Here is a 14,243-nt window from a genome sequence, read left to right on the forward strand (position 1 = left end):
GACATCAAATTAGGATATGTCGATAATGATGATAAGAATATCCTTCTTAAGGCTACATACCTAATAAGTATATTACTTTATTTAAGATAAAATGAAATTTCGTTTAAGCCTCTAAATTGTACACTTACCCTTAATTATTGGAGCAAGCTGGGCTTTCTTGCTGGCAATACGCTGAGATATCTGCAAGACAAGAGTGGACATCTCTTCCAGAGTCTGTCCCTTTTGCTGATCAATATTGGCTTTCTCCCCTGACACCAGTTCCATACGTTGTTCTGTATCTCTGAATCCCGAGACACCATGCTGTGCTTCTTCCAAGCTCTGGCAACAAGATAATTTTGTGAACATGAAATATTATTAACATAACCTACTTCTTTACTGATATAATTTTTTTCTGTTTAAGAATGCCATAATAACGCAATGTACTATTCAGAAGAGCATAATATCTTATAACCCCTTGCATTTGCCTTTTTTTCCTCTGTGTTCTCTATTTTCTATCATCTACATACAGCATAATTTGGAAAAAGTTTCAATTTTTAGAGAAAAGAAAGCGTGCGTCAAAAAAAAAAAAACCACAGATATACAAACATGGATCCCGAAATGAATATCTCCTGAGAAGTGAGCAAATGTTTACCTTGACTGTGAAAGCAGCATATCTTCTACTGCAAGCTTTGTATGCGTCAAAACGAGAAATTGAAGTATTGTGTGGAATACAGTAAACCCTCATTATTTCAGACTAATGGGAGGAGACTGAGTGCGAATTAATAAAAGTCTGAATTACAAACACCACAGTTAAGATAAACAAAAAAATCCAGAACACAAACATCCATCACAAATATTTTCAACACCAGAAAGGGCACAACGAACTAAACATATGAAGAAGTGCTGCGAGGACCGTAAGGCCCGAACAGTTCCTTTGCAGAGACAAGCATAATGGACTGACTAAAATGATCCTATGCAGTCATAACATTGAAAGAAAAAGAAGAAGAAGAAATATTTCCTAAAATAGTTCTCTGAAGCTATGATACGGGATATAATACTGTGTCACAGTACGAAGGTACCCCAATGGACAAAACAAAGTTTTACTATTACTAATACAACTTCCCCCATGAGTAGGCTGTCACAAGGATAAAGTATATCAATTACAAAATAATGTATGCCTTTGAAAGTCATTGGTGAATATGTTATCTCAGATATAAAAGAACACTAGGTTCAGAAATAAATTACCAAAGCCCAAACCCCATGGAACAACAGCCCCAAAGGGCCAAGGCCTACCAAGCAACCGCTGCTCAGCCCAAAGGCCTGCAGATTACGAGGTGTTGTGTGGTCAGCACGACAAATCCTCTCGGCCGTTATTCTTGGCTTTCGAGACCGGGGCTGCCATCTCACCATCAGATAGCTCCTCAATTGTAATGATGTAGGCTGAGTGGACCTCGTACCAGCCCTCAGATGCAGGTAAAAATCCCTGACCTGGCCGGGAATCGAACCCGGGGCCTCCGGGTAAGAGGCAGGCACACTACCCCTACACCGCGGGGCCGGCTACAGAAATAAATTAGGAAATATAATATGACGTAAAGTTCATGCTATGTAAACGATTGCGGAGTATGGTTAATGAACCTCGTATTGCAGCGATAGTGATGTTGAGAAGTCGTGTCTAGTTGAGTTCAAGAGATGTACAAGAAATTTAGGGATTGTATCTCGAGCAGTGCTTGTAAGTCCCTGGCTAGAGATGTTGTCTAGATGATATTTGCTTTTATAATAGTTTACAGTTGGCTGGTAAATCGACTTCTTCTCAGAGTCTGCCTTTTCATGTTGGTCAGTGTGTGGCTCGAAGCGTACTATGGGATCTAAGATCAGTCCTTGCTTGCTAGGTCATTAAAAGGCTATTTTGTCAATAAACCTGTTACTCCCACTGGCACCCAGACCAAAAACATCTTTGTGCACTGTGAACTCTTCAGCATCAGCTGTAAAATCGGAAGTGAAAGGCCTTGCTCTATTCGCAAGCCACAAAAGATATAAGAAGTGCATGAAATGCTGAGCAGTGGGGATGAAATAAAAGATACAGAGTTTTTAAATTTATTTTTTATTTTTTTAAAGAATTTAATTTACGTCGCACCGACACACAGGTACAGGTAAAAGTGTAAGTTTTTGAGAACACAGCACAACAAACAAGTATAAGATGCTCCTCAGTGAGGTGTATTAGTAAACTGGATTTAGTGCAAAAACGTTTCAAAAGAAGTAATGTCTCCTGAAAGAACCCAACAGACAAAAACGATGAGCTAGGCCCTCGAGACTCTTGAATAAATTCACAACTAGATCAGATATCCAAAATACATGGCTCACAGAAGAGAAAAATATTACAATTGAGACTACCAGGAACATTCAGAATGACAGAGTTCTTGCTGAAAGAAAGATTATTGGACGGAAGATCAGATTTTTCAAATTCTGTGAAGGTTACCACTGGAGGTTTTCAAATGAAGGAAAAACTAAATTACTCTTCATTAAAATAGGAATCAAGCTCAATGCATGATCATGCTGGGAAGAAGTCTTATCGTAGATACTTCCAGAAATAGAAAATATGCCAATTTATTGCTTTGTGCAAGATGGAGCACTATCTCATCGAGCAAAACTCACAGTAAAATACCTATGCTACAGATAAACTGTGCTGATTTTTCAGAAATTTATGGCCACCCTGTAGTCCAGATCTTAATCCTATGGACTATATTGCATAAGGTCATTTACTAAAAAGCAAGAATTTGTAATATTGACCATTTTAAACAATGCCTCTTGAATGTTGGGACCGGCTTGATGAAAGACAGATATCCTCACCTATTGGGCAATAGAGAAGATGCTTACAAATGGTTGGTCAAGCAAATGGTGGTCACAAAGATCATCAATTTTGATCGTTTGAAAAATAATTTATACCTATATTACCGACATTATTACTGAGAATTTGAGGAGGAGGATAAAAGAATGGCATTCTAAGATTGTATAAAAAGGAAGTTGCCTAACACGGAAATACGAAGTGGAGAAGAAGAGTGGGACAATTTAAGACAGACATTTGTGGAAGCAGCAATCGAGGTATGGAGGGAAAACGAAAGCAAAAGTTAAAGGAAAGGAGACACGGTGGTGGACAGACAAAATAAAAACAGAAATAAAAGAAAGGAACAAGGTGAAGAAAGAAATGGATAAGGAAAAGCAAAAAACGTTTCAGAGGGATGAGAATAAGATAGAAAGGTCACATGTGGGATAGAAAAGATTGAAACTACACGTAAAGAGGAGTATCAAGGAAGAAAAGGAGAAATGTTGGGGAAAGTTTACCAACAAAATTGAGCAAGATAGTCGAGGAAATCAGAAACTATTATACAGAGTAATAAAATCAAGAAGAATAAATCAAGGCATTAGAGAGGGAAGATGGATCCATAGTACATGATGAAAAGGGTCTTAAAAAGGTGATGGCAAAGTATTTTGAAAAACTTTATAATGAGGATGACTGCTCGGAGGAAGAAGGAGATAATAATAGATGGAGAAAAAGAAGAGAACCCAATAATATGGTTGGAAATTGAAAAGGCAGTGAAAGCAATGACCAAAGGTAAACCAAGTGGAAAAGACGAATTCAATGCTGATATGATTAAGGCAGCAGGAAGCATTGGACTACAGGGGCTATACAGAGCCCTCAATGCCATATGGAAGGATGAAAGGACACCTGAAGATGGGCAACAAGGAAGAATTGTACCACTGTTCAAAAAAGGAAATAGGAAGAAATGTGAAAATTATAGAGGTATAACCCTATTATCACATGGGCTAAAAATAATGGAGAAAGTCATAGACAAAAGACTGAGGGGTATAACAGAAACACAGTTAGAGGAAGAACAATATGGCTACAGACCGAATAGATCAACAATAGACTTGATATTTACAGTGCGAACAATAATGGAAAAACATCTGGAAAGAAACATATGTCACACCGACACAGATAGGTCTTATGGTGATGATGGGATAGGAAAGGCCTAGGAGTTGGAAGGAAGTGGCCGTGGCCTTAATTAAGGTACAGCCCCAGCATTTGCCTGGTGTGAAAATGGGAAACCACAGAAAACCATCAGAAAAGGAAGTACAAAGGAGACTGGACATTTGGAATGAAAATCTGAAGGAGTTTGGAATGGTAATTAGTAAAAATAAAACTGTAGTCATGTACTGTGGAAAAGGGAAAAAGAGAAGCCAAGTTAACATAGACGGAGAACGGTTAGAGAATGTAGAACAGTTTACATATCTGGGTAGTATTATTGATAGAAGTAATGAAATCAATCCTGAAATTAATAACAGACTAAGTAAAGGTACAACATTTTATCATCAAGTCAGAGAACTTATATGGGATGACGAAGTACCTAAGAGAACGAAATTAACATTATATAAACAGTATTTCATACCAATTGTAACATAGGGACCAGAAATGCTGGTAACTAATAAGAGACAAGATAGTAAGATCCAAGCAGCAGAAATGAAATTTTTAAGAACATCGGTTAAAAAGACAAGAAGAGATAGAATTAAAAATATTAAAATCAGAGAAGAGCTAAATGTAGAACCGTTAGTACAGAACATACAGAAAGCAAGACTGAGATGGTTCGGACATATAAAAAGAATGGGAAAGGAATGGGTAGCAAGAAGGGAATTGGAAAGAGTAAAGGAAAGAGACCAGTTGGAAGACCGAGAAGAAGGTGGATGGATCAGATTTGGAAGGACATTAGAGAAGCTGGATTGGATGTGGCGGAAGTAATGGAGCAGGAAAAGTGGAAGGGCAGAAAGGAGTGGAGGAGGCTTGTTAACCACACCTGGACGACTGGAGTGGGACATTGATGATGATGATGATGATGATGATGATTATTATTATTATTATTACCGACAATCAATTCCTACCGAGCTCGATAGCTACAGTCGCTTAAGTGCGGCCAGTATCCAGTATTCGGGAGATAGTAGGTTTGAACCCCACTGTCGGCAGCCCTGAAAATGGTTTTCCGTGGTTTTCCATTTTCACACCAGGCAAATGCTCGGGCTGTACCTTAATTAAGGCCACGGCCGCTTCTTTCCCACTCGTAGCCCTTTCCTGTCCCATTGTCACCATAAGACCTATCTGTGTCGGTGCGACGTAAAGCAACTAGCAAAAAAAAAAAAAAAAAAATCAATTCCTGTATTTTGATGTAATAAATTGTCTCTAAATTGTATTTTCTTTGCATTACATTATATTAAACACTCTACAATTTTAAGCGAGTCTCAAATAAACATAATAAAAATGTACTATTAATTTATATAGTCCAATCTTTCCAACAGTACATGCATTCAATTTTTTTTTGTATTTTTTTTTTATATTTTTAATTTCAGAACACAGAGCATTTCAGATTTGTGCCTTTTCTTGGCCCAATGATATAAAATAAAAGTAAAGGTAAATAAAAATAATATTATTGGAAATGCTATACAATACATTATAGCATACAAAAGCCACTAATGTTACCACAGTAAAGTAAGATTAAACAAATTTAGATTACAGTACTGAATGGTACCTTATGTATGAGTGAAAAGGTAGCAAGTTTGAGGAAGATAATTAGGGTTTTAATGGAGGACAAGGATGAAGGTAAATCAATGTACAAAATCCAATACATAGGTAAAAGGGAGGGGAAGAAATTGGAGAAGTTGTAGAAAACAGGTGAGTTATGTTTTAAGAGAAAGAAAAATGAGGGCTAAGGGATCTCATCACAGAGTCAATTCAGGAGAATTATCGGTGACGAATCGGTATGAGTCACTGAAGGTAAAAGGGCAGAGATAAAATGGAGAATAAAGGGCAAGATAAGAGGAAAGAGAGCAGTTGAGAAGGAAAACGTAAAGCAGGCGACAGGAAGAGGAAAGTGGAACAGAGAGAGAAGGAAGGAAAAAGTCAGTTCTTCAGGAGTCAAGGCAGTTAACCCATTCCAGTCTGAGCCTTAATATCACTAACAAACATTCCGGACTGGACATTTTTAAGCATGCTTTAAACATTATATCTCTCTACCTGTAGGAGATATTCTCATGTTTTTTTCTTGAGCATCTAGTTTTGAAAAATGCTGTTTGTATTATGTCAACTATCACTTGAGATTTTAAAATTGCTAAAATATTATACCATCTTTTGCGAATGGAAAAAGAAGGTCTGATGGATAACTAAGCAAGTACAGTTTTCTGAAATACTGTTATATTTACCCTATTTTGCTAATATAAAATATGCTTTGCAATTACAAAACAACACTTTAATGAGTACAATATAAAAATAATATTTTTTCAATAATAACAGTAATAATTACAATAATGAAAATAGGAGCTCTTATGAAATTTTATTTTTGATAAATTTTGTCAAAAGTTACTCAAATGTAAAAATGTTGTTCCATTTACCACAAACGACTTCTGAGAGAAAGAAAATACAGTCTTCTAAACAGACAACTTTACTAATATGTAGACAATCTTACATTTTCACGCAAATTTGAAATACGCGGGAACATGCGCTAGGCCGTAAAACGAACTACAATCATAATAAAATGTAAGAAGTTGTTTTGAATTCATACGCCAATAATATGTTCATTTGTGCATAAACTTATAATATATCAGAAAATATCGAAAATATCACTTTCGTCAACTACATGTTTGCCGCGAGAAGCCATGTCTTAGAGCTCACTGAGTGACAACATCTACTGATGCATATTGATCGAAAATATCGTAAATTCTCTGTCTTAGACATATAATACTGCCAACTGCTTAAATACTCTTGTAACTAATACACGAAGAAACACGATGTAACCACCAGAATGCGCGCAAAGCTTGTTCTCGATTTTTAGTGAATTGTCAAACCTTGCTACGGGCTATGCCCACAGCACGGCCTGAGCGTAATTTCGGCCGTTGTGAGCTATGCTCGCAGTTAGACCGGAAAGAGTTAAGGAAGACCTGGAAAGGAGGGGATCCAATGAGGTGGGTGCAATTGAGGCTCTGGTCATGGGCAACTCTACTGTGAGTCATGTGTAGAAACTGTGTGGAGGAAGGGTAACGAGGGTAGAGTGTTGTTCAGGAATTAAATTTAAGGCAAATGCTGAGGAAATGAGAAGGGAGAGAGGAAGATAAGGAAAGTGCAGTAATTTTCCATGTTGGTACCAACAATGGAAGGCAAGGAGGAATAGGTACTAACATATTTGGGGATGTATGGGATCTGATTATGACAGCACAGGATTTTAAGGGAGTGAATACTGTTATCAGTGTGATATTGTGTAGAAGGGATACTGACAGGAGGATGATCTGCAGTTTAATTGAGACTATGGGGTGGGTATGTGGAAATAGAAAGTGAGATTTGTAGATCCTAATGGGTGGGTAGAAGATAGGCATCTATGCTCAGATGACCTTCACTTGAACAACAATGGTACATACCGGGTGGTTCACCGGCCCCTTGCGATTTAGTTTTATGGTTAGATGGTTTTCCGTGGTTTCCCAATTTCACACCAGGCAAATGCTGGGGCTGTACCTTAATTAAGGCCACAGCCTCTTCCTTTCCACTCCTAGCCCTTTCCAATACCATCAACATCATAAGACTTATCTGTATCTGTGCGACGTAAATAGGATTGAAAAAAAGTTTATGTATTACACAGTACTGCTATAAGTTTTGTCAGTACTTTCAATGCATGTAACTACTAAATAAAACTAGGCAAGCCCATCAATATACATATATTTTGAGAAAACAAAAAATGCTACAGAATGAACATACTCTTATTTGAAATGATCACCATGAGCTGCAACACAGCAGCGAAGACGTGGAGGCCACTCATCAATAGCTGCAAGAATCGTGGTGGGTACACGTTTTTTGACAGCTGATGTGATTGATTCTTTTAACATCTCAATACTGCGGTGCCGTTTTTGACGTGTTATTGCCTCGAGCTTCTGCCACAGAGAAATATAACCAATGGATTGAAGTCCAGACTTCCACTAGGCCAGTCAGCAGCAGCGATGGACCATGGCACATTGGTTGCCAATCACTGCTGCATCATTTTTGCTTTGTATGCAGGAGCACTACCCTGATGAAAAATCCACGATTTCCTTTCAAACAGCTTCAAACTGATATCTGGTATCACCTTTTCCAACACTGTCAGGTAGACAGCTGCAGAAGTCTTTACTCCACCTTCGCAAAAATGCACCTCCAATGCTCCCCGCCAGGAAACCGCCCACCATAGCATGACAGAAACAGGGCGATGTCCGCACTGCACACATGGAGTTTCTCTTTTGCTTCCTCAGAGGGCCGTGCATACACACGATCATTTTGCTTGTAAAACGACTCTTCCACAGTGAATAATTTTTCATCTGTGAATAGGATGTTGCGATACTGGCTCTCCCCATATGTCGTTAACAAAGCCTGGAATCAAACCCAGCATAGCTCCTTTAATTTTTCAGTTACTAATACTGTGTGTATCTTTTATATGCACCAACACGTACATTATCCTTCAAATTACATAACATAGTTCGTGGAGATATATTCATTTCACAAGGCAAAACTGTTTGTTTATGCAAAGGATTGCATCGAATCTTAGCACGAACATCATGCATAACTTCTTTTCTGAGTACACGCCTAGGACGGCCCAATCTGACATGATCAACAGTTGCACCCATTTGTTTAAACCGTGCTATTGTCGAAAACACAAATTGTTCATTGTTACCGAGAGGTTTCAGCATAGAAAAAATTTCCTTAGCTCACTTTTTGCAACGAAATAACACCAATACAGCGATACGATTTTTATACACTCCTCACTCCATCTTTCACTCCTGCCTGCTGTTGGCACACTGCAAGCCGATTGCTGGTGGAGTTGTGAAGGTAACATTGAGCATGACGATATACAGCGTTGCCATGCTTCTTCATTCACAATTACCATACTACGGCGTGTTTTAGATTTTATGACAGAACTTATGGCAATACTGTGTATATATGGTATGTAATGAACATCTCCTTAAGCATCCTTTGATACAAACACAAATAAAGGTATGCTGTGTGATATGTAGCAGTAATGGCTGCATTCTGTTTCATTTGTCTCTGAACAAAGACCCCACAATGTGTCATTTCGAAATTCTTTGAAATTTTTCAGAAACAGTTCAGGCTTCCACAAAGAGATGAAATTGTTACAGCACTGCTGAAGAAGTCATGCCAGATATTATTCCATCATAAACAAAAAAGAAAGATCAGTTGTATATAAGTTTAGGAAAAAAATGGAGAGCAGTGACTTTTTTGTATTGAACAGGTGGAATAGAAAAAGTAAAATAAAAAACACAAAAAATTTGTATGCAAATTATAACAAATTTCAATATGGTCTAAACATGAGAATAGTTACATGTAATGTAAAGAGCAGTGACTTATTGTGCAAGACCATATAGATAGAGTATATATAAAAGAGAGACATGAGTCCAAAATTTTCAGCTGCAGCCTTCGTCAGTGAAGGATAGAATAATAGCGGTAGCCGTGATTGTTGGCAATTAGACACTGTGTGATGTAAAGATAGTGGGGAGACAGACAGACAAACAAGAGAATAGAAAAAGGAAGCAGTTATCTAATGTTAAGGCCAGGTGCTTCCATAGACCTGATGTCCAACTTCAGAATCTCTAAGGACCAGAACGTGGGAAGTTAGGGGTAAATGTTTGAGGACTTTAACTGTAAAACACTCACCAAACATGGTTTGATGGTGTCTGGTGTGAATATGGACAGGAAGATCCACGTTAGGGGTTTTGCAGCTGGCCGCATGTACACTTAGCTAGTGTGTTGGTAGTTAAGCTGATGTAGAAAGCTGGACAGAGTCTGCATTGAAGCTGGTAGATGATGTTGAGGTAAGACTTGCTGGTGATCCTGCTGGTAAAAGTGGTGCTTCGTATATGTAAAAGGCAGGTCTTACAGTGGCTGTGTTCACAGGGTAAAGAGCCAGACAGGGGAGGAAGTTGGTGTGATTCATAATGAGAGAGGATGTTTTTGAGGTTAGGTGGATGCCTGACTATGGGGCTTTTTGGAAGAAGATCCTGGGTGTAAGGTAAGTTATTCAGCAACCACCAGGGCTTGGTCAAATCACTTCTGTACATCATATTATACAGTACCATTATGGCAGACCGGCACTGACCAATACCCTGAACCCTTTTCTGCACAGAAAATGTCATACTAGCTGTGGAAAAGATTTTCTATGTCAAGCTCCAGAATGAAGCAAATGATTGGCACAATATGAGCAACAATTCAAAAAAAAGAAAATCCCATATATGACAACAAATCCACAAGAAATCAGAACAACCCAAGTTTATGGCGAGGATCTGCTGTGGGTGACAAATTTTAAATATCACTGTTTGATATTTGTTAGTGATGGCAAACTTGTCCAATATGAGAACACAAGCATTAATGTAACCTGGATAAAGCAAAGAATGATGACAGGATTCATGTGCAATCACCAAATGGAAGACCACCTGAAATCAAAGAACTATCACACCATCGTCTGTTGGCTAAGTATGAAAGAGGCAGAATTTTGACCAAACGTTGTAGAGACATAGATACCCAGTCAGTCAGTCAGCACCACTGGATTGAAACGTGTTTCAAATGTAGACATAAAAGAAACCATTCAGCATTGTGCCAATCCAGAAGAATTACAATCATTTGAGTTTGGACATGTGCTGAACTCAGGAACCAAAGATGAGATAGACACTGAAGGTCATTGGAAAGGGACCCAGGGGAAAACCTACAGTAAGTTGATATGCTACACAACCTGAAAGGTGTAAATCTACAATCAAAACATGACCCACAACAACATTAAATGTTGACAGTGGAGTCACGTAGTGCTTGTTGTTAGCAGATGAGACAAATGCTGAAGAACAAAAGGAAGAGTCTGCAAGGGAAATTTTTGCCCAACAAAGTATATCTGAGACATCTACTATCTGGATGTCCAGTATCCCCTCTCACTTTCATTTAGAGTCCATACACCATAGTCAATGACTTATCCTGACCCCGGAGGTTCGAGAAAGGCCTGGACTGTTCATTTCTTCTTATACTACAACACCAACTGGAGATTCATTCCCTTATCTGGTACTTGTATAAAACTGGTAACCTTATCAGACTTACACAGAATGACACTGTAATTTACTACAAGAAAACAATGCAAAATACGAAAATTTAATATCAATCAACATTCTGGCAGCAGTGACATACATATTTTTATATTACTCTGTACTAGAAATGAGTAGTTTTTTTCTCTTATAGTTCAAGATAGTTTCATATCATAGGTCATCTTTATATTATGTAAAGTGAGAGAAAATCATAAGCAAATAACTGTTTTAGTATAACAACATACCAGACTCCGTGAGAGTTCCTCATCTTTCTTTTGTAGAATTTCAATAGTGCGAGTGAGTACCCCTGATTCTGTTTTTAGGGACGACAATTCTCCTCGTTTACGCTTGTAGACAGAGCTACGACCTCGCAGTTTGTTGACATACTGCTTGAACTCTTCTCCTCGTAGAACAGTCTCCCCAGCCACCTGCTGAAGTTTACCTTGTTTTTCCTGTAAATAACAAATCATAAAGAAGTTCATTAGAAATGCTAGCTCACACTTTTACCTAATATATAATGATTATAGCCCATAATAAAATCAGCTAGTCTGGCTTGAACGCCACTGATGGTGAAAATTAGTGGTAGTGATTTTTAAACATTTAAAGCTAAAATGTTCAATCAGATAAGGGAAATCTTTTTTATTTAACATATGGTATTTAAATAACAACTGATATAAATAATAAAAATAAAAGCAAATAAGCAAACATTAAACATAAGGATAGTACAATCATGCAAAACATCTGGTTCAGAGATCCACAAGATTGCCTCGGGGAAGACCATAATGACATCAATTCAGCCACTTGTCCAGGCCTGTAGTCAGGTTAGACTCAATAGTCTCAAAATGGGCTCTGTAATCACACTCCAGATTAGCTACCTCTTTCCACTATTAGGAGATTACAGAATTTTACAATACAATAACAGAGGTTTGTACACAATGCTGAAAGGCCTCAGTTTATAATGATGATGTACAAATCATATATAAAGGCTATACTTTATCTGAAAATACTGTACTTGATCCACTGAAATCACAAATGTGCGCATATTCATCAATATTTTCATCTACAGACAAGTCACAGATACTATTTTGAGATTGTTTTCATACTTCATTTTTCTGTAAGACATATGTAAGACACATATAAGGCCCTACACTTGTGAAATATAACAGGTTATATGTTTCTTCAGTGCAAAGAAGGTAATGCTAGTTGTTTAACATTGCTCTAATACACCAAAGGCTTTTGGCGACGGAAGGATGGGGACGTTCTAGGATTGGAAAGGTAGTGGCCTTGGCCTTAATTAAGCTACAGTCTCAGCATTTGCCTGATGTGAAAACAGGAAACCACAGAAAACTATCCTCAGTGCTGCCAACAGTGGGATTTGAATCCACCATCTCCCAAATGCAAGCTCACAGCTACATGACCCTAACTACACAGCCAAGTCACTCAGTCAAAGAAGGTGCAACCAGCAGATATAGCTCTGTGAGGTGTATGTGCCATTATTTAAAGTGCAACTTATTTGTTTCTACATACGGTGCAAGAGTGAAGTTCCTTTTGAAACACATTGTAGCACACACACACGCGCGCGCGCGCGCCAGCGCCAAACTTCCAGTGAAGCGATCTATGGATTCTTCTGGAAAGAAAATTTCACATCATTGCAAATAGTAAGCTTAAATATCATTGGTTAAAGATCGTGGGTTAAAAATCCTGCACTCTCATTGGTTATTAGCGTTGATCTGTTTGTTTTTGCCATGCAAGTGTTGTGCGCTCCTCCTGAGGACGCGGCTTAGCAAGTATGACTTTCTCCTTGGGACTGGTGTAGATTGGACATGATCCAGAGTTGCTCCACTTCACTGGGGGCCTTCCTGATTCACAGGGTAAGCTTCCTTCTTTAACTTAACAATGTAACTTTAATTTATTTTGGGTGCAGGATTTTTCTATCCTTCCTTTTAATCTTTGGAGTTTAATATTTTACATGGAAATGTGGTTGTTATTGGCTGGATCCACATATTCTTTCAAAGTTGTAAAGCAAATATGTTGATTAATTTACATCCATTCTGAAAAAAGGTTTTTAATACAACTGTTGCATGGTAACACTTCTACATTTTCCTTCATCTTGGGATGTTTTATTTCTTTGTAATGTAGTTTTAAACTTATCTTAAATTCCTGTTTGTTCAGTCATTTCCTTGTCAGTGAATCATCATCATCATCATCATCATCATCATCATCATCATCATCATCATCATTGCTGGTAAAATGTTTCCGCTCAAGTTTAGAGAAAAGTTAAAGGTGGTTTTACACTTTCACGCTGCTTCCACAATCTTATACTTACAAGTAGTTCCATGGCCTCACTTAGTTCTACACCTCTTATCTTTAAATCATTGAAAACTAAGTCAAACTATCATTGTCTCCTTAAGCTTCTCTTACCCTCTATGGACAAGTCCATCATTCTCCTAGGTAACATCCTCCTCCATCCATCTTACATGATCGCACCACCACAGCCAGGTTATATGCATAGCTTCAATCTCAAGTTAGCCTTCATCTACTAATTTTGAACACTTTTTTGGCATTGCTCCAACCAGTTCGTACCAACTATCATTGTCACTATTTTCATGTATGTTACTTCCAATGTATGAATATGAAAACCCAAGTCCACCCAGCTTTCACTCTCACACAGCAGTCAGTCTGAAAACAGTCCGATGTAGAGAAATTTGTCCAAAAACTCACCTCTTTCTTACAGAATACCACTAATCACAACTGTGAACACACTGTACAGTATTATTTTTGTTACATCTTGATTCAATTTCACTTATGATTATTGAAAAACATGTCAATTATCAGATTTACACCACCTGATCACCTCATTTTACAGAATTTACTGGCCTGCTTCTAACCAATTTACCATTATTTTGCTGAGTGGAACTGGAAATCTCCTGACATCTGTTGATAGTTCATTCCACTTCTTGCTAATCATTATTACCCACAGAGACATTTTGCATTTTCCCTCATACATTCGCACTGGTCTAAACTGTGATTGTTATACTGATAGCAATGTTTTTTGGCCTGTTACTTCTGGGTAACAGACCTACGCCTCATAACAGCTTTTCCTTTATGATTATTTTGCTGACTGGGTC

General features: G+C 38.0%; 1 protein-coding gene across 1 annotated transcript in view; it reads right to left on the bottom strand.

Annotated features, from left to right (window-relative positions):
* Positions 1–14,243, bottom strand: part of LOC136876972 (intraflagellar transport protein 81 homolog) — a 142,758-nt gene that overhangs the window by 40,850 nt on the left and 87,665 nt on the right. The window contains exons 9-10 of the mRNA XM_067150744.2: positions 11,361–11,567; positions 129–318 (exon numbers count right to left, since the gene is read on the bottom strand). Coding sequence (XP_067006845.2) covers positions 129–318; positions 11,361–11,567 — 397 coding nt within the window. The remainder of the gene's footprint in view (positions 1–128; positions 319–11,360; positions 11,568–14,243) is intronic.

The sequence above is a fragment of the Anabrus simplex genome, chromosome 7, assembly GCF_040414725.1.
Source record: "Anabrus simplex isolate iqAnaSimp1 chromosome 7, ASM4041472v1, whole genome shotgun sequence".
Classification (NCBI taxonomy): Eukaryota; Metazoa; Arthropoda; class Insecta; order Orthoptera; family Tettigoniidae; genus Anabrus; species Anabrus simplex.